This window comes from Heteronotia binoei, chromosome 7, assembly GCF_032191835.1.
Source record: "Heteronotia binoei isolate CCM8104 ecotype False Entrance Well chromosome 7, APGP_CSIRO_Hbin_v1, whole genome shotgun sequence".
NCBI lineage: Eukaryota > Metazoa > Chordata > Lepidosauria > Squamata > Gekkonidae > Heteronotia > Heteronotia binoei.
Window position 1 is genome coordinate 25333470 of NC_083229.1, and position 27578 is coordinate 25361047.

The 27578-nt window shown below is 47.0% G+C and overlaps 1 protein-coding gene across 1 annotated transcript in view; it reads left to right on the forward strand.

Moving 5' to 3' along the window:
* Positions 1-27578, forward strand: part of SNTB1 (syntrophin beta 1) — a 134443-nt gene that overhangs the window by 100829 nt on the left and 6036 nt on the right. The window contains exons 4-5 of the mRNA XM_060243260.1: positions 13405-13544; positions 25344-25540. Of these exons, the coding sequence (XP_060099243.1) occupies positions 13405-13544; positions 25344-25540 (337 nt within the window). The remainder of the gene's footprint in view (positions 1-13404; positions 13545-25343; positions 25541-27578) is intronic.

The window sequence follows — 27578 nt, forward strand, 5'->3', positions numbered from 1 at the left end:
AGAGTCCACCCTTCAGGGCGACCATTTTCTCCAGGGGAGCCAGATTGGTGTAGTGGTTAAGTGTGCAGACTCTTATCTGGGAGAACCAGGTTTGATTCCCCTTCTCCACTTGCACCTGCTGGAATGGCCTTGGGTCAGCCATAGCTCTCACAGAGGTTGTCCTTAAAAGGGCAGCTGCTGTTAGAGCTCTCTCAGCCCCACCTACCTCACAGGGTGTCTGTTGTGGGTAAGGAAGATAAAGAAGATTGTGAGCTGCTCTGAGACTCTGAGATTTGGAATGGAGGGTGGGATATAAATCCAATATCATGATCATCTTCTTTCTTCTTTCTTTTCTTCTTCTTCTTCTCTGCCAGCTGGAGATCAGTTGTAAAAGCAGAAGATCTCCAGGTCCCACCTGGAGGCTGGCAAACCTACATGTTGAGGGTCTGTGGAGTAGAGGACAACAATGCTGTAAGCTACTTTGGATCCCCATTGGAAAGAACAGCAGAGTGTTAAATACTGAGATGAATAAAAGAAGGAGAATCGTTTGTGTAGAAGCAACGGAGGCTGGGCTGAAGAGTCTTTGCCAGCCATAAACTGGTTAACCGCAGCACAGCAAGCTATGGGCCAGAATCCCAAGACACAGAATGTTCCCCTCTGCCCTTTACCTCAATTTAAGGATTAGGAGAGAAAACAAACACTGCATGCTTAACCACACAAGGATGGAGCAAGCAGTCTGAGCTGAAAACTTCTGAAGGCATCAGGATGACGGATGTGTGAAGGTTATGAGAAGTGCAAGGCGGGTGTTCCAAAGATTGTTCCAGGCCAGGGTGTGTTTGCCAACAAGACCCCAAGAATGTTGTGTGTGTGTGTGTGTTTAACAGGAACCGAAAGAAAAAGCCCAAAGTGAGCATTGAGTGCAATAGAAAGCTCACTGGCTAAGCTTGCTGAGCTATTTTCATACATCTGCTGGAAACTAGAAAGTGGGCCAGAGGCTCAGGGGTTGTGTGTAAGAATTTGGGAGCACGAAGGGAACGGTACAGAAGAACAGCCAACAGTTTTTAAAAGAGGAGCCTTCCAAATAAAGTATCTCAAGATCTGCCCTGCAACTAGGACTGCCAATCCCCATTTGGCGGCAGGGGATCTCCCGGTTTGGAGGCTCTCCCCCTACTTCAGGGTCATCAGAAAGTGGTGGGGGGGATGTCTGCTGGGAATTCCATGATATATGGAGACCGATTCTCATAGGGTATAAAGGATAATTTATCTGTGGGTATCTGGGGCTCTGAGGGGGGGCTGTTATTTGAGGTAGAGGCACCAAATTTTCAGCATGGCATCTGGCGCCTCTCCATTAAACACCCTCCGAGTTTCAAAAAAAGATTGGACTGTGGGGTCCAATTCTATGAGCCCCAAAAGAAGGGGTGCCCCTATCCTTCATTATTTCCAAATGGAGAGAAGGCATTTAAAAGGTGTGCAGCCCCTTTACATGTGATGGCCAGAACTCTCTTCCAGAGTTCAATTGTGCTTGTCACACCCTTGCTCCCAGCTCCACCCCCAAAGTCCCCAGATGTTTCTTGAGTCAGACCTGGCAACCCTACCTGCTATGATAGAACTTTTTAAACTGGAGAGGCTGGTCCCAGAGTTCTTTCCCCATGAGACGAGTAGGAGGAAGGCAGGGGAAGGAATGTGGTGGAAATCTCAGGAGGTCTTTGTGGAGTTACAGTTTCTGATTGTCCCCTATTTAATACACCTTAATACCCTACCTAAGAATGAATATTACCCAAATCTGATATATTTCTAGTTTTGAATTTGAGATGTGATTGGTTGACGAAAGAAAGCTATGGGTGTTTATATACGTCACATTTGAGAAACATGAACATATGAACATATGAAGCTGCCTTATACTGAATCAAACCCTCGGTCCATCAGTCAGTATTGTCTACTCAGACTGGCAGCGGCTCTCCAGGGTCTCAAGCTGAGATTTTTCACATCTACTTGCCTGGACCCTTTTTAGTTGGAAATGCCAGGGATTGAACCTTGGGACCTTCTGTTTACCAAGCAGATGCTCTGCCACTGAGCCACCGTCCCTCCCCTAATATTGAGCCCTCTTGTCATTTTCATTGCTTAGCTGTATATGTGCAAGCATAATTAAGTGCAATTTATATAGTTGTATGGTACAATTGAGATATAAGCATATAAGGACTATAGTAAATTATTAAATTAGCTTTAAGGATAATTATTAGATAAAAGATGTACCGTATATGGAGCCTCGGAAGATTTATGATCAAATTTCAATTTGAAGGTGGGTTTTAAATGTGAGATAAATTGCTGTTTGATACATGTGCTTTACTGTTATAATGTGTTGAGAATGCTGGAAAATTAAAATTAAAACAGAATTAAAAAAAAAAGAAATTCCTGAGCAGTTGAGCACAATGGGAGAACAATTCCGTCTTTTTCCCTCTCCTCCCTTATTGGTGCATGTTTTCTAATGATACCAGATGTTCTAAGAGCCAGTTTAGTGTAGTGATTAACAGCAGTGGAGTCTAATCTGGAAGAACTGGGTTTGATTCCCCACTCCTCCACATTCAGCTGCTGGGTGATCTTGGGTTAATCCCAGTTCTCTCAGAGCTGTTCCTCTCAAGGGCAGTTATCTCAGAGCTCTCTCAGCCCCACCTACCTCACAGGGTGTCTGTTCTGGGGAGAGGAAGGGAAGGAGATTGTAAGCTACTCTGAGACTCCAAGTGAAGGGCAGGGTATAAATTCAGTGTCCTACTCATTTTCCTCCTCTTCCTCCATGTGAGCATTTGTGTGTTTGCATATGTGGAGAGTAGATTAGATCTTGCCACCACAATCTACCACACTTAGGGCTCTTTCCTTGATTTCCTTTTGGGCTCCTGTTCTTCCAGGATAAGCTCTATTCACCTCAACTTGTGATTGTGTAGGCCCTTTACATACATTCTTGTGAACGAGCTTCTTCCCACTTAGGATGTTTGAAAGGAGCTCAAGAAGAGATGAGATAGGAAAAGGTCGCACACAGCTTTTTTTCTAGAATCTTCTTTTTGGAATGGCTGCTTCACAGTAAGTCCAGCTCTACTTATTTGACAAATTCTGTAAATACTCAGAGAAGGACCATGTGATATATCTCAAGAGTGAACTGGGAAATCGATCAAAAGCCTTGTTTCTTGGAGTTAGGTTTGTGCTTAGGCTGGAATGAGAAATCCCCATGATTAGAAAAAACGGTGTCCTTGTGCTTTAAGTCAGTTCAGTTTTATTAATGTCAGTGGAGATAAATTTAAGGGCACTGTCTTAAATAGGTTCTGAAGCAGAGTTTCAGTCTGCAATCCATTTTGCACCTACTTCAAGAAAAGAAAAGTCGGTTTTGTGTAAGTTTTTCAAGAACTGTAACCCAAACTGGTGACATTTATGAGGAAGATGTTTTCCACATTTTCTCTCCATCTCCCACCATTGAAAAAAAAATTGGTTAGCTACAACCATTTCCAGTTAGCCTAAAGAAACACATACTATGAATTACTCCTTACATAGTTCGAAAGCGCTTTTCACAGTTGCCTGAATTTTTACTAAAATAACCAGGAAGCCTTGGATGTGGTTTGGGATCACATCCAGATGAATGAACGAGCCCCCAAAGTATTTAGACAAGAACCAAATGCCATCTGATAATTGTTGTGCACCTGTTACCTCTTGTAACTTGTGACCAGGGAGTTGGCACTGAAGGAAGTGCTGACTTAGAGATCTCAGCACAAGGGAAGGGGGAAAGGGCAGCAGTATCACAGCAGGAATGTGTGTGTGAGGGACTTTCAGAGAGCCTCTGAGAAAAGAGGGGTAAAGAATCGTATCACCACTGCTGGTATCACTTCAACACTTCTGACATGCCCCCCCCCCCGGCCCCAAAATTTGCAGTCTTCAACACACAACTTGTTTGTGGTGACTGGTCCCCAGGACATTTGCTTGGCATTCATCAGAACTAGGGCCTTCTTTGTGGTGGGCCCCATCCTGGTGGAACCAGCTGTCAGATAATGTGCAGGCCTTCGTCTTCCTCTTGACTTTTAATTAGTTGGGTTTATTACATGGGCTGCTTTTTAGTTTTATTTGTATTATGTTTTAAACTGAAATTTTTAATGTTTTTGATTGTTCTTAGCCACCTCAAGACCACCTGGCAGCAAGAGGTGGCATATAGATTAAATTAATAAATAGTGTGGCTGAAGTTTGAATGTTTCTGTACATCCTGTTTTAATTGCCTATCCTTCCTTGTTGCTGTCACTTCTGACTTATGGTGACTCTATGAATTAATGACCACCAAAACGTCTTATTGTTAACAGCCTAGCTCAGGTCTTGCACACAGAGGGCTGCAGCATTCTTGACTGAGTCCATCCATCTGACGTTGGGTGGTCTTCTTTTCCTGTTGCCTTCAACTTTTTCTAGCATTTGTGTCTTTTCCAGTGAGTCTTATCTTCTTATAATGTGACCAAAGTACAATAACCTTAGTTGAGTCATTTTAGCATCTAGGGAATGTTCAGGTTTAATTGATCTACAGTCCACTTACTAATATTTTTAGCAATCCACAGTTACCCGTAAAACTCTTCTCCAACACCACATTTCAAAGGAATCAACTTTCTTCTTATCAGGTTTCTTTACTGTCCAACTTTCATAACTGTACATAGTAAAGTTGAATACTATGGTATGGCTTATCTTGAGCTTGGTCTCCAGAGATACATCCTTAATACTTTGTAGCTTTGGAGTACTGTGTACATTTTGGAGTATTGTGTACACTTTGGAGTACTGTGTACAATGCTGGTCACCATGCCTCAAAAAAGATACTATAGCACTGGAAAAAGTCCAGAAAAGGGCAACTAGAATGATTAAAGGGTTGGAACACTTTCCCTATGAAGAAAGGTTAAAACGCTTGGGGCTCTTTAACTTGGAGAAACACCGACTGAGGGGTGACATGATAGAGGTTTACAAGATTATGCATGGGATAGAGAAGGTAGAGAAAGAACTACTTTTCTGCCTTTCTCACAATACAAGAACTCGTGGGCACTCAATGAAATTGCTGAGCAGTCGGGTTAGAACGGATAAAAGGAAGTACTTCTTCACCCAAAGGGTGATTAACGTGTGGAATTCATTGCCACAGGAGGTGGTGGTGGCTACAGGCATAGCCAGCTTTAAAAGGGAATTAGATAAACATATGGAACAGAGGTCTAACAGTGGCTATCAGCCACAGCATATTGTTGGAACTCTCTGTCTGGGACAAGTGATGTTCTGTATTCTTGGTGCTTGGGAGGGGCACAGTGTGAGGACTTCTAGTGTCCTGGCCCCACTGATGGACCTCCTGATGGCACCTGGGTTTTTTTGGCCACTGGGTGATACAGAATGTTGGACTGGATGGGCCACTGGCCTGATCCAGTATGGCTTCTCTTACGTTCTCCTTCACAACTGACCTTCCCAGTCTTGGTCTCCTTCTGATTTCTTGGTTGCAACCTCTCTTTTGGTTGACAGTGGAGCCGAAGAATAGAAATTCTTGAACAGTTTCACTTTCTTCAACGTCAGCCTTAAGCTTGCAATTCCTCAGCAGGCATTATTTTATTTTGCCTAGTGGTATTTCACCCCTTGGTGTAGGAAAAGCAGAAGCCAAGGGGGCTGGGAGCATGGGTACCTTCTCTTTTCTATCCACCCACCCTCTCTGTTAACCAGCCCAGATCCTGTAATTTCTTCTGTCAATCCAGGTTGGTGGGTGAAACTGGTGTTAGAAGGTTGACAGTGCCAAGAAGTCTTTCATCATTGGGTAGTCTGGAGGTAATAATGCTGCATCACATGCAACCTGTAGAGGGAACTTGTATCTAATTAAAAACTTCATGTAAATGTCAGGTTGCCCTGACCTGAATGGCTCCGGTCAGCCTGATTTCATCAGTTCTTAGAAGCTAAACAGAGTCAGGCCCGGTCTGTATCAATCAATCAACCTTTAATGGCATAATAATACAATAAAACAGGAGTAAACCGTCTAAAAACTAGATTCCTAAAAATATAAAAGAAAGTCACCGCCAACCAGAACCTACTGAAATTAAAAAGATGATGATATTGGATTTGGATAATGGAGAGCCAGTTTGGTGTAGTGGTTAAGTGAGCGGACTCTTATCTGGGAGAACCGGGTTTGATTCGCCACTCCTCCACTTGCACCTGCCGGAATGGTCTTGGGTCAGCCATAGCTCTGGCAGAGGTTGTCCTTGAAAGGGCAGCTGCTGTGAGAGCCCTCTCCAGCCCCACTCACCTCACAGGGTGTCTGTTGTGGGGGAGGAAGGTAAAGGAGATTGTGAGCCGCTCTGAGACTCTTCGGAGTGGAGGGCGGGATATAAATCCAATATCATCTTCTTCTTCTTATATCCCGCCCTATACTCTGAATCTCAGAATCTCAGAGTGGTCACAATCTCCTTTACCTTTCCCCCCCACCCCCCATAACAGACACCCTGTGAGGAGGGTGGGGCTGAGAGAGCTCTTACAGCAGCTGCCCTTTCAAAGACAATTCCTGCGAGAGCTATGGCTAACCCAAGGCCATTCCAGCAGGTGCAAGTGGAGGAGTGAGGAATCAAACCCGGTTCTCCCAGATAAGAGTCCGCACACTTAAGCACTACACCAAACTACCTCTCATTGATGGAGCTTCGTGAATGCCAAGCAGGCAGGCAAAGTAGATCTATATATTGTATTCTCTTGTCCTTAACTTCCATACACATGACAAAAACTCAGCCACAGGTGCGGTGATTTTGGGGGACTTGTCAGATAAATCATGATTGGCCATAGGTTTTGCAGAAGGAAGAATCAAGTAGTGGTGCGCAGAGAAGAATAATGAGAGCAGCAAAAAGCCTGGTCTGTATTTGGATGGGAGACCTCCAAGGAAGTCCAGGGTCAAACAGGCAAATCACCTCTGCTTGTCTCTTGCCTCAAAAACCCAACGAGGTTGCCTTAAGTTAGGTGCAGCTTGGTGGTATTTTCCACCACCAACAACTGTCTGGATGGAGAATGGCTTTTCTACTCCTCCTGCATTATGCAGACTGCTGCTAAGCATTCCAAGTCTATGGCTTTACCTTGCCTCTGATTGAAGATGCCTGTTTGTCTCAGATAATTGATTAACTCACGAAGAGTGTAGCTGTCATTTTTTTTGGGTTGTGATCTTGTCACTTCTCATAAGCCAAACAGCGGAGGGATTCTGGATCTGAGAAAGTTTTTCTTAAAAAAAATAAAGCCGGAGGGGCGTGTATTGCAGGGAGGCAACCCACCCCCTTTCCCTGTTTTGCTTCTGAACACATTTATTATGACCGTGAAATGAGCTGGTGCATCACCCAGGGCTAGAGCCAACACCATTTTCAAACAAGTTCCCAGGGTAACAGAACTGCTGCGCCAAGAGAAAAAAATGGAATTCCACGACATGCACAAGTCCTTAAAATTGAGCACTTTTATCTCCTTTAATAACATTTCCCCTCCTGATGAGCTTTGACTCTCAAAAGCTGACCTCCAAAGTCTTGTGGGCCTCAATGGTGCTCCTGGACTTGAATCTAGCTGTTCTACCGCAAACCCACACGGCTACACTATGAAGCACATCGCCCCCCCCCCCCTTGCTGTTTTCAGCTGTGCAGCATAACTCAGTGGCAAGGTGGGGCGAGAAAGTATGCAGGCCACTGAAGCACTGCCCTGACCCAGCCTACATAGTTGGAATGTTTGCGCGCGTTCCACAAGGACGTGGCCTCACGCCACAGGGACGCTGCTGCTATGCTGCTCAGGGTGCTGACGTCCGGCTGGGACAGTTGGCAACCGTGCAGGGGTCAAAGCAGGCGAACAGCTTGATAAACCAAAGTACCTGTTCACCAACTTCCTGGCATTTCTTTTTCAAAGTCTTTAAATAATGCAGAGGATTAACGAAAGAGAAGACCGGTAGTTTTGAAGACTGCTTTAATCAAGGCAGGATTCCTTACAAACTTATCAGAGCAGGGAGGAGATCCGAAACGACAGACATACTTGCATGAAAGACCTCTCGCCCATGGTTGCGGGAGAGTGGTACGCATGCTTCAGACCTAATTTTCGCTAACAGGACAAGTAAGTCTATAGCGAGACTTGACGTTTCCGACTACAAACGGAGGGCTCTCGTGAATTGCTGCTCCCGTGAGCACATTGCCTCACATAGAGAACTGATATGTTGGGGAGAGGGTGATGCTGCCCTTGAAAAGTGTCTGGAAACTACAACTGGTACAGAATACTGTGGCCAGAATGCCCTCTGGAGTGGGTTGGGGAGGTACTCCAGTCTTACTCCGTTTATTATCAGTTTGCTTCCAGGCTCAATTCAAGGTGCTAGAATTGACCTTTACAGCCCTATATGGGCTTTAAAGCATGCCTTAAGGCAGGGGTGAAGGGCCCCGTGGCGCAGAGTATTAAAGCTGCAGTTCTGCAGTCGGAGCCCTCTGCTCACGACCTGAGTTCAATCCCAGCGGAAGCTGGTTTCAGGTAGCCGCCTCAGGTTGACTCAGCCTTCCATCCTTCCGAGGTCGGTAAAATGAGTACCCAGCTTGCTGGGGGGGAAGTGTAGATGATTGGGGAAGGCAATGGCAAACCACCCTGTAAAAAGTCTGTTGTGAAAACGTGAAAGCAACGTAACCCCAGAGTCAAAAATGACTGGTGTTTGCACAGGGGACCTTTCCTTTCCAAGGCAAGGGTTTCGAACTCATTTGTTATGAGGGCCAGATCTGACATAAATGAGACCTTGTTGGGCCAGGCCATGTGTGTACATATTTAAGATTAGGTAGCAGAGATATCAACTTTATAAAAGCACAAACAAACACAATTAAAGATTAAAAAATAAATAAAACATTCTTAAAACACTAGCATTCATTAGTCTTAAAGGTGCTTTCTTTGTATTTTTTTCCATGGTATCCAGGGAACAGGGCAATGGAAGCTCTGGCTCTTTCCTTTCTTCCCCAGGGGACCAGGAGGGGGAGGAGGAAGAGAGGCTTGGCTCAGTAGCTCTGCTGTACGATTGAGAGAACTTGGCAAATCAAGCTCTGCCTCCCCCCCTACCTTCCTCCCCAAAGGAAGAGCCTCAGTCAATGGAGAAAACAGAGGTTTTGCCCAGTAGCTCATGAGTGATTGAGCAAGCCTGGCAAAGCAAGCTATGATGCAGAAGAAAACAAGAGAGAGGGAGAAGGAAACAGATGACAGCCAGTTGCTCAGGAGCCTTATAGGAGCCCTCCAGGGGCCTGATTCGGCCCCTAGGCCGCATGCTTGACACCCCTGCCTTATGAACTGCATTCTCCTATATGTGTCTGCCATTTTGGTCATCTTTGGGAGCTCAGCTTTGGGTGCCCCATCATCTGAGGTGAGACCCGTGGCAACATCAAGAAGGACCTTCTCAGTCATGTCGCTAAAACTGTGGCATGCCCTCCCCTGGGAGATTAGTCTGTCTCCCCTCAATCATTATCTTCTGCCAGTGGGTGAAAACATCTTTTGTTTCATTTGGCATTCTCTTCCTGGCATTCTTGCCTGTTTATGCTGTACCGTCTTTTTAACTATTCACTGCCTTGAGGGTTCTAATTGGGCTGAAAGATAGACTAAAATGTTGTAAAAAATAAGATCAGCTAGAACGCTTCTCCCTGATGCTTTGCTTTCTCTTGGGATAAGAAGGGACTGCCTTTGCCTGTATCTATGAGGGTGCATCCCAACAGGTGAATTCCCACCTGCAATATGAAGTGATGTACTCCAGACACATAAGATCAATGTTCCCTCTAAGCTGCAGGGCCTTGTGAGCAAAAATTCTACTTTGTGAGCTACTGGCATTAAAGCTGTGAGCTATTGTATAAATTATTGTGCTCTGGGGTCATCCTTCCTGAGCCAAGACAAAAATGTGTGAACTGGAGGCTAAAAATCTGTGAGCTAGCTCATACTAACTCAGCCTAGAGGGAACACTGCATAAGAGCCCTGTGGTGCAGAGCGGTAAGCTGCAGTATTGCAGTCCAAGCTCTGCTCACGACCTGAGTTCAATCTTGGCAGAAGTTGGGTTCAGGTAGCCGGCTCCAGGTTAACTCAGCCTTCCATCCTTCCAAGGTCGGTAAAACGAGTATCCAGCTTGCTGGGGGGAAAGTGTAGATGACTGGTGAAGGCAATAGCAAACCATCCTGTAAAAAAAGTCTGCTGTGAAAATGTCATGATGTGACCACCCCAGAGTTGGAAATGACCTCACAGGGTGTTTGTTGTGGGGAGGGGAAGGGAAAGGAGATTTGTAAGCCACTCTGAGCAAAGGGCAGGTTATAAATCCAATCTCTTCTTCTTCATGTAGGTGAGGTCAGAGCCATGCTCCAGTGACTTGAACGCATTCTTGCCCCAATTTATGATTGATGAGTTGGGCTTATTTCTCCTCCCAGTAGTGACTCCAACCAGCCAGGGATCATGTACTGTTATGATGCTGTGTTGCTGTGTTAGCCATTCATATTTGGTTGTATGCTGACACCCTGAGAGTTGAAGGACGCCAAGTTAGAGCATAGCTGAAGCATCCTCTTCACATATGTGACCCTAGCCCATCAAGGATCATATGAGGATCATACAAGGGTGACTGTTGACACCCTCCATCATTAGGTTCATCCCCTACTACAGACATGCACGGGCTACCCCTTGGTAGGCTGGTCAGCGTAGAAAGGAGTCCCTGAAGACAGCTTGAAAATCAGTGATATACCCAATCAGCTGCCTTTCTATAGCATCGTATTGATGCTGTCTTCCTGCCCAAGTGCTTTCAAGTTGGAGACCTTTCCCTCACCCCAAGGCTTCAACTCCTGTCTCTCTTACCTTTCCTCTTCCACTTGGCCTTATGAATCTTTCCTAGACCTGTCAGCCACAAGGGTGTCCCGAGAGGGACTTTTCCTGGTTCCTTTATGGCAGGGGTCCCCAACCCCCCGGGCTGTGGACCGCTACCGGTCCGTGGCCTGTTAGTAACCGGGCCGCCGAGTGAGGCAGAGACCTTCGCCTACTCCTCATTTAAAGACCTCCAGTGGGGGGGGGCAGGGACCGGGTGTGGGCTTGGGGGCAACCTGGGGCAGCAAACCCCCCAGCAACCCCACCCCCACCGGTCCGTGGAAAAATTGTCTTCCACAAAACCGGTCCCTGGTGCCAGAAAGGCTGGGGGCCACTGCTTTATGGCATCGTCATTGCTGGTGTGGTTGTCTGGTGCTGTCGCCAAAGTTTTTAACGTTATATATTCAAGCTTCATCTCCCATTCTTTGTGTCCTGTTCTTCAGCAGCTCAGGCTTCCAGCTCAGAACCGGCAGCCTCATTTCCCTCTCTCGCATTGCCTGCGTTTGTTCGGTTCATATGGTGCCCTTTGTGGAATTTTCGTATGCCTTGGCGAACGTCCAGATCTGATAGGCTCACAAGCCTGCATTGTAGTCCGCGTTGGGATCAGGAAGAGATTAGAAATGAAAATGTTGCCGCTTGTTTCTTTTTTGTTTTCCTCTTTAAATAATTCTCGCAAGTATTGCCTCCTTTCTGGCAATTAGGGTCAAAGGTATAATATAACCCAATTTCCTGCTGCGTGGGAAGCAAGCCGCGTCCTCCTGTGCCTACGGCTGTCTGCGCTAATCAACTGCCGCCCTGGAAATTACCTTGATTTTCAGCGAGCGCCATTGATTATCAACACTACTTTTTTAAAAAACGGGTACTGTAGATTTGGTGTGGGGTCATTCTTGAACTGCAGCTGCTTTCGCCAATAGAAAGAAACACGTTTTGCATTCAGATGGAGCAGAGAGAGGCCCACCAGTGGCTATTAGCCACAGCATATTGCTGGAACTCTCTGTCTGGGGCAGTGATGCTCTGTATTCTTGGTGCTTGGCGGGGGGGGGGGGGCACAGTGGGAGGGCTTCTAGTGTCCTGGCCCCCCTGATAGCACCTGGGTTTTTTTGCCACTGTGTGACACAGAGTGTTGGACTGGATGGGCCATTGGCCTGATTCATCATGGCTTCTCTCATGTTCTTATGTAGTCAACAAAGCATCTTTTTTCCTGTACATGAATCAAGATTTTTTTAAAAAACCATGTATGTATTCAAAAGGCAAGGAAAACCGTTAAGAATAATGCCAGAATATATTATCCCTTTGTCAAAACCCCAGCCCTGACTTGAATGTCCCAGGTAGCCTGATCTTGCCAGATCTTGGACGCTAACTAGGGCCAAAGACTTAGATGGGAGACCACCAAGGAATACCAGGGTCACCATGCAGAAGCAGGCAATGCTTCTGTTAGTCTCTTGCCTTGAATACCCTACAGCTCAAACCCTTTCCTTTCGAATATGGGAAAGCACAGGCCAAATCTCATTAATAAAAAGTTTTAGAATCTTTCTTTCTTTCTTTCTTTCTTTCTTTCTTTCTTTCTTTCTTTCTTTCTTTCTTTCTTTCTTTCTTTCTTTCTTTCTTTCTTTCTTTCTTTCTTTCTTTCCTTCCTTCCTTCCTTCCTTCCTTCCTTCCTTCCTTCCTTCCTTCCTTCCTTCCTTCCTTCCTTCCTTCCTTCCTTCCTTCCTTCCTTCCTTCCTTCCTTCCTTCCTTCCTTCCTTTCTGCCTTCCTGCCTTTCTAAGATTATTCTGCCATTCCTCTAAGAATCTTGATGGGGGGCATAAATGATTCAGGAGAGAGCCAGTGGCTTATTAGCAGAGCATCTGTTTTGCATGCAGAAGGTCCCAGGTTCAATCCTCAGCATCTCCAGTTAAAAGGATGAGGTAGGAGGTGATGGGAAAGACCTCAGCCTGAGACCCTGGGGAATCACTGCTGGTCTGAGTAGACAGTGCTGAGCTTGATGGACTAAGGGTTTGATTCCTGTGTATTCTCTCCCCTCCTTCATTTTATGCTTACACAACCCTGCGGAATTAGCCTGAATGTGGCTGTCCTAAGCGCGTTTCTCAGCACAGTGGGGATCTGAACTCAGATCTTCCAGATCCTAGTCCAGCATGCTAACCCCTAAGCTAGCTTTTTGTAGGTGTTCTTGGGGTACAATGAATTAGAAATCTTTAGGTTAAAAAAATATTTTTAAAGAGTGGCTATAGAACCAAGAAGCGCTTCATTCAGATTCCGCAGCCCGGGTGCCCGCTGCAAAACCCAGCTGCTGATAATAGACAGTTTGTTTACTAAACAGAAATTGTAATTGAAACAGTTCTTTCGCGTTAATGAAAATACAGAATGGCTTTCCAAAATAGAACATGAGCTCTAACTTAATTATCTGAGAACATCAGAAGGTGTTGTTTTTTTAACCTCCTTTAACCCACTTAGTGAAACCTGGAAAGGACACCCCAGTCAAACTGGCTTTCCCTTACCAGAACCTATATATTTGCTTCTAGCTGGCGGCCACCGTCTCCTGGTCTCTTCCTTCGCTGCTATTTCACGGGGATTCTGTTCTTTTCCAGGTGCTGGGGGAGAACGAGAAGCACTGGAAACCTGTCCTGGTCGTCCTGACTGAGAAGGATCTTTTGATGTATGAGAACATGCCACGAATCAAGGAGGCCTGGTTCAGCCCTCTGCATTCCTATCCTCTGCTGGCCACCAGGTACCTTTCCCGCACCCTTAATGAGCACTTCCTTAGCTGCTGAGGACAACTGAGCTCAGAGATTGCATTGGTATATAACAGTTTGTGGCTGTAGCCCCTTAAGGGCTGGCATCAGGATATGCTGTGGTGGGGCCAGGGCTGGCCCTAGACTGTCTGGCACCCTAGGCAAGGCTAACTTTTGGCGCACCCCCACAATGATGACGTCACAAGTCACGTGGGGGGCACCCAATTCGGTATCCGCAGAAGGCCAGCGCACTAGGCAATCACCTAGTTTGTCTAATGCCAGGGCTGGCCACCCCCCAGCACTCCCTGCCCACATGCAACCCACCAATGTTCCCTCCATCCATGAGGGTTCTGCAGCCGTGTTCCCTGCCGTGTGCATTGCCCAGCATTGTTGGGGAAGGGTGTTCGAATCACAGAGTTGGAACTTGGAAGGGCTCATAAAGGCCTGAGAGCCAGTTTGGTGAAGTGGTTAAGTGCACAGACTCTTATCTGGGAGAGCCAGGTTTGATTCCCCACTCCTTCACATGCACCTGCTGATGTGACCTTGGGGCAGCCGCAAGTTCTCTCAAGGCTGTTCTGCTCAAGAGCAGTTCTGGGAGAGCTCTCTCAGCCCCACCTACCTCACAGGCAGTGTTCCCTCTAAGCTGAGTTAGCGTGAGCTAGCTCACAGATTTTTTAGCCTCCGGCTCACATTTTTGTCTTAGCTCAGGAAGGATGACCCCACACAGCACACTCATTTATGCAGTAACTCACAAACTAGAATTTGCTCACAAGACTGCAGCTTATAGGGAACATTGCTCACAGGGTGTCCATTGTGGGGAGGGGAAGGGAAAGGAGATTTGTAAGCCGCTCTGAGACTCCATTGGCTAGCGAAGGGCAGGGTATAAATCCAATCTCTTCTCCTCCTCCTCCAACCTCCTGCTCGGTGCAGGATCAGCCTAGAGAATCCCTGACAAGTGTTCGTCCCGCTGCTGCTTGAAGAGTGCTGGGGAGGAGGAGCTCCCTAAGCAGCTGATGGTGCAGGAAAGTGCTGCTTTTAGCAGTCAGAGGAATGGCACTCTCAGCCATGCGCTGCCTGGTGCCCATGAGGAATGGGCATGTGAGCAGCTGTAAGCACACGTGGAGGGAGGGCTTGTGAGGAAGGAAGGACATACAGGTGGGTACTGGGAAGAGAGGTGCAAACAGGGGATCCAGTGGCGGGCAGAGTGGGGTGCACTCTCTGCCCAGGGCCCCCAAACATGGAACTGGCCCTTCCTGGTTCACACATCCAGGTAGAATAAGACAGACTGGACTGGGCCACCTCAGACTGCGCAGAGAGCCAGTTTGGTGTAGTAGTTAAGTGTGCAGCCTCTTATCTGGGAGAACCTGTTTGATTCCCCACTTCTCCACTTGCAGCTGCTGGAATGGCCTTGGGTCAGCCATAGCTATCACAGAGGTTGTCCTTGAAAGGGCAGCTTCTGGGAGAGCTCTCTTGACCCCACTTACCTCACAGGGTGTCTGTTGTGGGGGGAAGCAGGTAAGAGATTGTAAGCTGCTCTGAGATTCTGATTCAAATCTACGGTCTTCTATTTTGGATATTGGCTTTGAATGTTTTTCATCATTAAAAACTCTCCACACGAATGAAAAGTCAGCACGGCAGGGAGAAAGGGCTCTTACCTTCTGTTTGCTTGCTCTGTTTTTAATTTAAACTGCGGATGAGTATTCCAAAATGTGACCCTCCTCCGTGTTTTCCCTGAAGTAGTGCTTGGCCTCCTCATTCCCCTGTGGGGTTGCCAGACTCCAGGTGGAGCCTGGAAATCTCCTGGACTCAATGACCAACATCCAGACAGCAGAGATCAATTCCCCTGGAGAAAATGGATGCTTTGGAGGGTGTTTTCTATGGTGTTTTCTCTTGCTGAGGCCCTGCCCTTCCCTAAACCCCACCTTCCCCGGGCTCCACCCTGAAATCTCCAGGAATTCCCCAACCCAGAGTGTTTCTCTCCATACACATTGCCCAGCATTGCTGGGGAAGGAGGTGCAGATCATAGAATCATAGCATTGGAAGGGGCCACGTAGGCCTTCTAGTACCAGGCCTTTGCTGTGGGCTTGGACAAGCTGAGGAGTCAGACTTGGGGCTGACATTGGCTCAGCTGCTTGATGCCACAGAGGGCATCGGAAGTCTTTGGTCATGGCCGCTGTGTGCCAAGGTTGATGAGCGTTGGATTCTAATCTCAAGAACCAGGTTTTATTCCCTCCTCCTCCACATGCAGCTGCTGGGTGACCTTGGGTCAGTCACAGCTCTCTCAGAGCTCTCTCAGCCTTCCAATCTCATAGGGTGTCTATTATGGGGAGAGGAAGGGAAGGAGATTGTAAGCCGTTCTGAGACTCCAAGTGAAGGGTGGGGTATAAATCCAATCTCCTCTCTTCCTTTGTCCGAGTCTCACAGTAAGAAAGATAATTTGCAAAATGTATAGACATTCATTCCAGATGAAGTTGTCCTTTTGCACACATGGGAATTCCAGTCTGTTCACAGTAGGGCCTGCATGTTGTAGGGTTTTGGTACTTGGAAGAACTCCATGTACACATTCCCATTTTATACTTGGAGTGCCTCCAGCAGCGAATGGGAAAGCAGTTATCTGCTCTGGAGCTGTGGAACTTGCCAAGCCTCTTTTGATTGCTCTGAAGGTAAAGGGAGTTCTAGGAGAAACCATTTGAGCGCTCTGTGACCTACTCCAAAGATTTCTGTTCAGGGGCAGCTATAGGTAGCGTAGTCAACTATGGAAGTTGCAGTTTATGACATGAACCCTTCATCTCCTGCTCCATCTCCCCCCCCCCATATGTTTAGAATATATGACCTACCGTGGAACTGATATGGACTTGTAATAAGTTGTTGTGTGCCTGTCAATTATCAAATAACTTCTACGCAACTTGGGGAAGAAGAGGGGCTGTGGCTCAGTGGTTGAGCAACTGCTTGGCAAGCAGAAGGTTTCCAGGTTCACTCCCCAGCATCTCTGGCTAAAGGATCTGGCAGTAGGTGATATGAAAGACCTCTGCCTGAGACCCTGGAGAGCTGCTGCCAATCAGAGTAGACGATATTGGACGAGTGGTCTGGTTCAGTATAAGGCGGCTGCATGCATTCACATGTGTTTCATTTGCAGCATTCTGCTTACTGTAGACATTTAGGATTAGGCTTTTCTGGCTTGGAAGCACTGACTGATATTCAACTTGGCAGTCACCTTCAAAATTCATGGGTGTGATCCTCAAAAGTATGCCTGTTGGCTTCCACTGACATCGATGGAATTTATGGCCAAATGTCATGCGGGCCTGAAGTGTGTGACTGGGACTCCAGATGTGTCATTTGGCACTAAAAAATAGTCACAGAGGGCCAGATGCCAATTAAAGCCGTGATACGGGGGATTGTAACTTCTTCCCCATCCGGTCTGATCAAATGTGCTTCCCATTCTCCAGTTGTTTTAAGCCTACTTCTGCTTAAGGCAACAGCCATATAAGGAGTATTAGGCAGACAGACAGATAAGATTCAGGGCTTTTTTTGTAGCAGGAACTCCTTTGTGCATTAGGCCACACACCCCTGATGTAACCAGTCCTTCAAGACCTTACACTAGGTCCTGTAAGCTCTTGGAGGATTGGCTACAGAAGAGGAAAGGAAAGGAAAGCACCAGTCCAACTCTGGAGTGATGTTGCTTTCACAACGTTTTCATGGCAGACTTTTTTTTTACGGGGTGATTTGCCATTGCCTTCCCCAGTCATCTACACTTTCCCCCCAGCAAGCTGGGTACTCATTTTACCGACCTCAGAAGGATGGAAGGCTGAGTCAACCTCGAGCCGGCTACCTAAAAACCCAGCTTCCGCTGGGATCGAACTCTGGTCGTGAGCAGAGCTTAGGACTGCAGTACTGAAGCTTTAACACTCTGTGCCACGGGGCTCTTTCTACAGAAGAGAGGTGTGGCCTAATATGCAAAGAAGTTCTTGCTACAAAAAAGCTCCAGAAAGATAGACAGAATTGCTTTAATCCCCAGTAGCGAGAGAGGGGCTCCCATACTGAACTTTTCTTTCTTTTGGCAGGGGGGAGGGGGAAAAACTTGCCCTTTCCTAAATCACTTTCAGTTTTAATTGATGGAGTTTTGATTTCCATTGTTTGTATAACAAATTATAAACTATATAGATATGATTTAAATTGTATTACTTATTCTGTTCTGTGTTATTAGCTGTCTTAGGCTGACTTCAGATGATGCAGGATGAAAATTAATACCATCACTGCTGCAGTATTAGAGGCAAATAATGCCAACTTCTTGGAGATTCCCCTGGAATTACAAGTGATTTCCAGGAGAAAAGGCTGCTCTGAAGGGTGGACTCTATGGCATTAAACCCCACTGAAGTCGCTCCACCCCCACATTTCCAGGAGTTTCTCACCCAGTCAGCAACTCTGCATCTGGAGTTCCACTCACAGGTCAAGGCTTGGATCTACTGGAGTTTTTCTGTGGATGGAAAGCTCAAACCACTACAATGTTGTCCCTCTCATCCCTATTCCAGTTTCCAAGTGTCTCAGTACAATCCAACAGAGATCACCCACCTGAGCAATTAAAGCCATTTTGGTAACCAGGGCAAAAGCCAGACTGGAATGGTTCAGGGAAGATGAGTCATAGGATTGCCAGCTTTGGGTTAGGAAATTCCTGGAGGTTTGGTGGTGGGACAGTACATTTTGTGGAAGGGGGCACTTCAGTGGGGTACAATGCCATAGAGTCCAACCTCCAAAGTAGCGATTTTCTCCAAAGGAATTTATCTCTGTAGTCTGGAGATCTCTTGAAATTGCAGGAGATCTTCAGGCTCCACCTTCAGGTTGGCAACCTTAGCCAGGAATCCCTGGAGTAGGTCTACTACCACTATCCGTGTAACCTTCCCCCCCAAAAAACGGTGGGTTCAAAACAATTCTAGAACTGGCCACAACCTTCTCTTTAAAAAGCCTTCCTTTACAGAGGCTGTGTTAGTGCTTCATTCAGTGCTCTTGGGAAATACCCTCAGATAATGAAGTGTTGATGATTTTCATTAAAGACCGGCTCCCTTGTCATATCCTGACAAGTTTGTATTAACTTGGAAGGACAAAGTTCCAGTCTGCAAGCAGTGGCCTTCAGAACCCTCCAACTCAAAGCAGAAGACAAACACAGCATGCGAAAGAGGGCTTGGCTAGAATCTACTCCCTTATGAGTTATTGGATTTCTTTTCATTAGGGTTGCAAAATCCAGTTTGGGTAATTCCTGGAGATCAGGGAGTCAAACCTGATAAGATTAGGGTTTGGGTGGGGGAAGGACCCAAGCAGGGTATATAATGCCAGAGAGGTTGAGGGCCACTGCATTAAAAGACATTGCTCCCCTCACTTGCCGTTTTACGTGGTACAGCCTGTTTGACCACCTCATTCGTTGGCTGGGCCTCAGCACAGCCCTTGCTTTCCGAGAACACCATGACCCTTAATGTTATCGTGACCTTCAGAAGCATTCCTAATACTGGATCTTCCTTTCTGGTTCCCATTTTATCTGAAAGCTTCACGCGGAGAAGCTTGTTTGTCATCAGGAAGAGACTTCTGTTGGGATAGGGAGGGAAATACTAGAGGACAGTCAGGGGGAGAAACAGAGGAACAGAGTTAGAGCTGGATGGGACAGGAAGGAGAGTTACCAAGCACCACAGAGAGCTGATTTGTTGAGTGCCCTTAAAAACAATTTGCTTGCTTCCAGGGCCTTTTTTGTAGCAGCAACTCCTTTGCATCTTATGCCACAAACACCCTGATGTAGCCAATCCTCCAAGAGCTTATAGTAGGCCCTGTACTGAGAGCCCTGTAAGCTCTCGGAGGATTGGCTACATCAGGGGTGGGTGGCCTAATATGCAAAGGAGTTCCTGCTACAAAAAAAGCTCTGCTTTCTTCTTAGTTCTCTCCCCAGTGGGGACTCAAAGCGGCTAACACTGAGAGAGGGAAAAATGCAAACAGAAGTACAGAGCAGTGCCAGGCAGATCTTATCTTCTGCCTTCCAGCTCTAGGGTATGATCCCGCCTCCCCCCAGCTAAGAGTGACAAGACAAGAATCCCTTGACTCCTTAGTTTGCGCCCAAAGTCTTGCGCCTCTGGGCATGCCCCAGGCCTTAAGTACCTAGGAGCAAAGAGAACAAACTCAGCAAGATTTTATTCAGCTGCTGCTATCCACATGGCTGACAAGATCTTCCCCAGCTGCCTCCCTGAGGTAACTTCGAAATATGAAATTCTGAGCTGTGGTGTTGAAGCCGGGATGCCGGCCCTCCTTCAGTTCCCCACAAAGCTGTGCATTTTGTTGGGAGGACTTTAGCCGATCCTCTCTTTCTCGGCCTGAATGACCTCAAAGAGCTGTTGTTGGGGGAGGGGGGGGAGAGAAGTTGTTTACATTCACTGCCTTGAGCAGGGGGAGGAGCAGAAAACAACTTATTTGTTTTACTTTATTTAAAACATTTCTATGCCGTCTTTTCACCCAACCGAGGATTCCCAAGGTCGTGCAATTCAAATGTTAACAGTAATTCAGTAAAAACACAAAATGGGGAGGAGGGCTAATAATGGTTATTGGGGGTATGTCAAACGAAACAAAGAAGGCTTCACCTGCTGGTGAAAGATTCGGGGCTTTAAAGATCAATACCAGCACCTTGCACTAAGCCCAAAAGCAAACTGGAAACCAGTGTAGATGGAGCACAATTAGCGTGACGTGATCCCTATGACCTACTCCAGTCCTTTCTCTGGCTGGAGCTTTCTCTACCAACTGCAGCTTCTGAACAGTCTTCAAGGGCAGCCCCACATAGAACATATTGGTGGTGGTGGAAAGTGTCATCAAGTCACAGCTGACTTATGACAATCCGTAGAGTTTTCAAGGCAAGAGACGTTCAGAGGTGGCTTCCATTGCCTGACTCCCTGCTTAGCTTTCGAGATCTGACAAGATCGGGCTAACCTGGGCTGTCCAGATCAGGGCTTCAAAGCATCAGATGGCACCCTGACCGTATCAAACCTGGTAAGGCCCAGCCGCGGCGGGTGCGCTCTTATGATGGGAGGGGGTGATGGAGCGCAGCTGCATTGCAAACTAGTCAGTTGTCGTGGGCACCAGCCCAACTTGGTGCACCCCTCCTCCCGGCACCCTAGGCAACTGCCTAGTTTGCCTAGTGGGTGAGCCGGCCCTGCCCCCAACAAGCCGGTATTCAGAGGCACACAGAGTCTCCAGAAATGGAGATTCCATTTAGCCCTAGTGGCTACAAACCATTGATGGTCCTATTCTCCATGAGTACACCAAATCACCTAAGCTAACATGCAAACCACTGGCTCCAAACACACAGCAGAATTCATCTTGGACCTGCAGCCAATTGTGGCATTGTGCCGTGTGTGCCTGCCTCATTTATCTGGAGGTGCATATTGCCCCTTTTGTGTTTTTCGCAGTGAACACCTGAAGGCACCCCTGCAGTGCTGCGTAAAACATGAAAGCAGTTCTTGTGCTCGCCAGATCTGACCTATTGCTGCAGCCTTTGCTCTACATGAATGTTTAGATCAGGATCTACAGACATTTACAATTTCTTAATATTTGTATAGGACAAGCCCCTCATCAAAGCTCTGAACAGCCACATTGCAGCGTGGTTTAAGATAAAAAAGGTAAAGGTAGTCCCCTGTGCAAGCACCGAGTCATTACTGACCCATGGGGTGATGTCACACTATGACGTTTCCTTGACAAACTTTTTATTGAGTGGTTTGCCATTGCCTTCCCCAGTCATCCACACTTTACCCCCAGCAAGGTCGTGAGCAAAGTTTGGACTGCAGTTCTGCAGCTTACCACTCTGTGCCACGGGGCTCCTGTGGTTTAAGGTGAGCACACCCTATTGCCTGTTGAATGACAAATTAAACAAAGTCTGGTCATATGAGGCTTTGAGTCCTGCCAGTCTTTCATTCCACCGCCGCCCCCCCCCCCCCCAGCACCGGGTGTCTGAAGGCCCTTTCTCATGTTACCGACTCTAGCCAGTCACACACACACAAACACAGTGATAACTGCCAAGCTGTCACTTGGCAAAGCATTTCTCGCATAGCAGGAGAGGGACGAATGGAGAGATGTGTGGACAGAGTGGTCGTGTTGAGTAACCTTCCACCACACACCCAGGATTCCTGGGCTGTGCCGATATAGCACAGGGGTTCTTCCTGTTGGTCACAAGCCATGCGCACTCACGGGAGAAAAGTCTGGAAGTTATTAATCTCAGAGCTGGGGGGGGGGGGGTTGTAAGGGTGTGTGGCGGGACTTCCCCAACGCCTTGCGCCAGTTTGGGTAGCCAGGAGGGTTATTTGAGGACAGTTAGCTGGGAATAACAAGCTCCCAAAATTGTGACTATAAAGCCACAGGCATGTACCTGTTTGCGTCAGAGAGAGAACTGAGTGAGAGCATGCACACACACTCTGAACAACACGTTCATTTCTTCCACGGGCACTGCAGCCTCCTGAAGGGATTGTTACCACAGAGAGAAATCGTGGCAGAGTCTTAACAGCAATAGGACCATTTTGTATTTGCAGGCTGAACTGTCCAGGGTGGATTATTTTGAATCTCCCAGTTTCTCTGCAGGGTTCAGAAGGCCTTCCCAGGGAGTCTGTGTCGGCTTTAGACAGATAACCCTTCTGTCTGCCCAGAATTCCTGGGGGGCATCTGCTTTGCACAAGGGGAGGTCCCAGTGTTAATCCCTGGCATCTCTTGCTAAGATCTTGGGCAGCAGGTGATGGGAAAGACCTTTCTCTGCTTGAGCCCTGGAAAACTGCCGCCAGTCAGATGAGGCAATACTTGTGCTAAGAGGAAGAAGGGTCTGAATCTGTAAGGCATGTGTTGTGACCTCCCTTTCCTCTCTCCTCTGGAACCGCCCCCCCCCCCCCAAAAGTGTCACTTCTCTGCATCCAAGATAGTGTCAGCATAATGCAGTAGGTTTACTTGAACACTGTGGGTAAGGCATGCCAGGGGTTTTGTTTGGTTTCATTTCTATATGTGCCGTTAAATTGTGTGATAGCTTAGGTTAGGTTAGTATGTCTGGATTGGAGTGACTGCATGGATGTGGGTCTTTCCAGCTGCATCACTAAATTGCAATTGCATCCGTTTTCTTGCAGGCTGAAGCTGGCCATTTTAAATCATAATAATTCACCTGTATAATTGAATGAAAAGTTGTGTTTGTTTTTTTTAAAAAAAGGGGGGGTACAAAATACAAAAATTGGGTTTTTTTTTAATTGTCTAAAGTTCTTTGCATTTTTGGAGCCAGAAATGGGAACTGGGTAGCAAGCACCCTTCATGAACATATTTCAAATCTCGGTGGAGCTGAAGAATCTGCAGTCCACAAATGTGCATATTTTTGGCATCCTGACTAAAAGTGACTGTGGTTTCTGATGAGTGGCTCTCCTGCGCCCTCTGTTGACACATGCAGGTTACAATAGGCACATTTTAGTCTAAAGCAGGGATGGCCAAACTTGCACAACGTAAGAGCCACATAGAATAAACGTCAGATGTGGGAGGGAGGGAAGGAAGATATGTGGGGAGAGGTGGAAAGAAAGCAACTTTAACTTTAAATCCATTATCCAACCTGAAGAAATGCCTTTTCCAAGCCGGCCAACAGAGCAGTGGGGGCTTTGAGAGCCACACAATGTGTGCGAAAGAGCCACTTGTGGCTCCTGAGCCATGGTTTGGCCACCCCTGGTCTATAGGAACACTAACTAGCCCAATCTTGTCAGATCCCAGGAGCCAAGCAGGGTTGGCCTTGGAGGAAAGGAAGAGGGTAGAGTCCCCCATTCCCAACAGGTTATTATTTACAGGGAAAAAAATTAGGAAGAATAGCATCAGCCAATAAGCTTGATTGCAACCTTCCTTCTGGAGAGCCAGTTTGGTGTAGTGGTTGAGTATGCGGACTCTTATCTGGGAGAACCGGGTTTGATTCCCCACTCCTCCACTTGCACCTGCTGGAATGGCCCTGGGTCAGCCATAGCTCTCTCAGGAGTTGTCCTTGAAAGGGCAGCTGCTGTGAGAGCCCTCTCCAGCCCCACCCACCTCACAGGGTGTCTGTTGTGGGGGAGGAAGGTAAAGGAGATTGTGAGCCGCTCTGAGACTCTTTGGAGTGGAGGGTGGAATATAAATCCAATATCTTCTTCTACCAAGCAAGTCCAGGGTCGCTACTCAGAGGCAGGCAATGGCAAACCACCTCTGATTTCTCTTGCCTTGAAAACTTAATGGGTCACCATAAGCTGGCTCAGATTTCATGGCACTGTTCTCTCCCCCCCACCATCCTTTTTCATTCCAAACCTACAATCTCTGTAGCAATCATTGCTCAGGAAGCTTCAATTTTGTTTTTCATTTTGGGGGGTGGGGTGGAATCAACCCTACACGGGTTAATGAAACTTGTGGTTTTCTGAAAAGCTTGTTAAATCCATGTGCAAGTACTCATTGTTGTTGTTTTTATATCCTCTAAACGCAAGAAAAAAAATCCCACAGTAAGTTTTTTTTCATTGAATTGGCAAGCTTGAGTCATTACAGAAACATAATCCCAGATGCCACTTATAAAAACGTGGGGGCAGGGGGGAAGACTCCATAAAGAAGGGAGAGTCCCCCATTCCCAACAGGTTATTATTTACAGGAAAAAAAATTAGGAAGAATAGCACCCGTCTTTTGCATTGCTTTGTGGTGGGATTAAAGCTACTGGAGAGAAAATGTGGTTGCACTTTAAGGAAACCTTCCTAAATTAGAAAAAGTTCAGCAGTTAAAACCATAGCTGAGATACTCCTTAGATAGCTGAGGGGCAGCTGTGACCATAGAGTGTAAGCTCTAGAGAGAAAGACAGACATTCCCAAGTCCCTGAGGAGTGTATGCGTGTGATACCCTTGTTTATTGTGTTCACCCACTAAAAGGTCTTCATTAATACACAGGAATTGTACATTTAAAAATGCAATGTGTGAAGGGGAGTCTAAGTTGTTTTGGAAGGTTGCTGACTCTCATACAGTGGAGGGTTTCTAAAAAAAGGTTAAACAAAAATCAGTAGAAGAGGCTTCACTGCCAGATACAGAAGCCTCATCCTTTGTAGAGGATTCTGGGACACAGGTTCTCTTCCTGGAAGTTCCATCAATCTTAAAGCGCACCTAACACCCCCTTGCAACTATATGCTGTAGATGAAGATCAGTAGTGGAAGGGCAGCAGATGCTTTGGAGAGAAACCCATGCTCTAGTCTTTTCTCATAATTTTGGAACCCCAGTAGACAGACACCTCCAAGGAACCATCCGCACCCCCACTCCTGGAAACACTATTTGAAAACTACAAGGCAAATAGGTCCCTATAAATCCTGTGGTGTTTTGTTGTGCCATGAATTGGTTGAATTGTTGGTGAGGCCTTTTGCATGGACTTGATGGGAATTCACTGGCAGCCTTGCACCCAGGAAAGTTTGTATTTTGAACTGGAGATTTGTCTCACGTACCCAGATATACTCTGAGGTGCCACGTGGAAGCTTTGCTGGAGGGTCTTTTTGAGAAGGGAATAGAATAAAGTCCCGTATTGCTTATATCCTACCACATGCTCTGTCTTTCGCTTCCAGCTTAGTTGCTGGGGCCCAGTTGGGACCTCTCTAAGAGGAAGATTTGGCTCAGGGACTGCATAATTGCCGACCACCAGGAAAAACAAACCTGGACTCAGTCATTTCTGCCTTCTCTTTTTCCAGCGCTTCCTGCTTTCATTCTTTAATCTCTGGGAATTTCTCCCACTATCAGACAGTTGACTGTTTCTTGTTTCATTGTCTTTGTGCTCAGGTTAGTGCATTCAGGTCCGGGGAAGAGCTCTCCGCAGCCTGGGATAGATGTCTCCTTCGCCACTCGCACTGGAACGCGGCAAGGGATCGAGAACCATCTCTTTAGGACGGAGACCAGCAGGGACCTTTCCTTGTGGACCCGCAGCATAGTTCAGGGCTGCCACAATGCAGCGGAGCTTACAGCAGAAATCACAACCGGTGAGTAAAAAAATTAACAACAGAGATGCTGCTCCCAAGGAAGAGCAGGTAAGAGACCTTATGCCTCTGTTCCTGTTTCTCGAGTTCAGTCATCGGTTGGCCTTTCAGTCAACATTGGCCTTTCATCAGCATCCATAAGAACTGGTGGAACAAGGCCAAAGAGCAGCATTGCCCAAGGGGAGCAGAAAAATATACACAGAACAACAACGGACTAACAGGATCAACTAAAAGCCTGAGAAAATGAAAAACAATTGAACCCAGAGCCTGAAACTAAAGATGCTCAGGCAAGCAGAGGAGTGCTCCATAAAGAAGGTGCCACTGCAAAACAGGCCTATTCTCTGGAAGGCACCCCTCCCTCTGGTCCTTAAATGGCCTGGAATATCCGTGAGCAAGAAAGGATTAGGCATGGAGTTAGCTTGAGTGACTATATGAGGGGATAGGAGAAATGAGCAAAAGGGAGATTCAGACAGGGATCCTTCGTTGTTGTTTTCAGCCTACAGGCACCTTTGGAATTGACACAGGGCAGTGGGCACAGCCTAGGATTGCCAGGTCCAATGCAATAAATATCTGAGGACTTTGGGAGTGGAGCCAGGAGCAAGGGTGCGACAAGCATGATTAAACTCTGAAGGGAGTTCTGGCATCACATTTACAGGGATCACACTCCTTTTAAATGCCTTGCCCTCCATTGGAAATAATGAAGGATGGGGCACCTTATTTTGTGGCTCATAAAATTGGACCCCCTGGTCCAATCTTTTTGAAATTTGGGGGAGTTTTTGAGGAGAGGCACCAGATGCTATTCTGACATTTTGGTTCCTTTACCTCAAACAACAGCCCCTCCCAGAGCTCCAGATACCCACAGGTCTCTGTAGGGAATAATGGAGTGCGCAGCAGACATTTCTCTCCCCCCACCTTCACTTTCTGATGACCCTAAACCAGGGGATCTCCTGCCCCCACCTGGGGATTGGCAATCCTAGCACAGCCACAAAACAGCCTCCATAAGCAGCAGAGCCAACCACATCATATCAGGGAGTGAGATAATATAGAACTCTTAAGAAGTAACTGCTCAACATTTTCAGTATAAGCTCCATTTAACAGAACGCCTTTAAATTGCACAGCCAGTCAGAAGCCCTGCTGGGCAAAAACCCCATCTAGCCCCACCCACTTCCTAAAAGTGCTTGGTAGGTACCAAGAAAGGTGTCAGCATGTGCCATGGTGTCTATGGGGATCCCTGCGATATGGAAAGTTGGAGACTGAGTAAGAAATCCATTTGAAAGGGGCAGATTTGGGAATGGAGGCAAGCCAGTTGGCGGCTTGAAGAGGGACATGTTGTGAAATACAGCAGCGAGACCAGAAAGCTGTAGTGAAGCCCAGGGTTGGAACTTCGTCAGGCAAAGATCTTGGCTTGGTAATAGCCAAGACAAATGGGGAGGAATCGGTTTTGCATGCATTTGTGCATGTCTGTGTGTGTGGCAGGAAGACAATACAGCCCCTTCTTTTTCCGCTGTGCAGCTCTGAGTGTCTCCCCAGGACATGGAGATGGCCAGTTCATTTCCCAGCTGTTCCTGCTTTGGCACTTAGACGTGTTGCCGGCAAGACCTGTGGTCTTACTCAGTTTAGCACATTATCATATGAAGTTCTCAAGTGTACAGAACTGTATCACACAAGGAAGCATTGGCCCAAGACTGGTTGTTTGCTCACCATGACTTTTCTTTTTATCCTGCCCTTCCTCTATGGAGCACAAAGCAGCACACCCGATTCCCCCACCTACACCAACCCTGTGAGGTAGGTTAGACTGTGAGATGGTGATGGGCCCAGGCTTCACGGCAGAGCAGGGATTGGATATCCAGTCTCTTTGAGTCCAAGTCCATCACTACCAGTATACAACAGTTGTCTTGGCATACGCTGGTAGGACTTCCTGCAGAAAACCAGGCAAGGTCGAGACTTTTCTCCAGTTTTCAGTCATTCGAATCCAGCTGCCATTTAGTGCCACCTGCTTCCCAAATTTTTCCTCCTATCCTGGCTGGCGTTCACTCAAGGT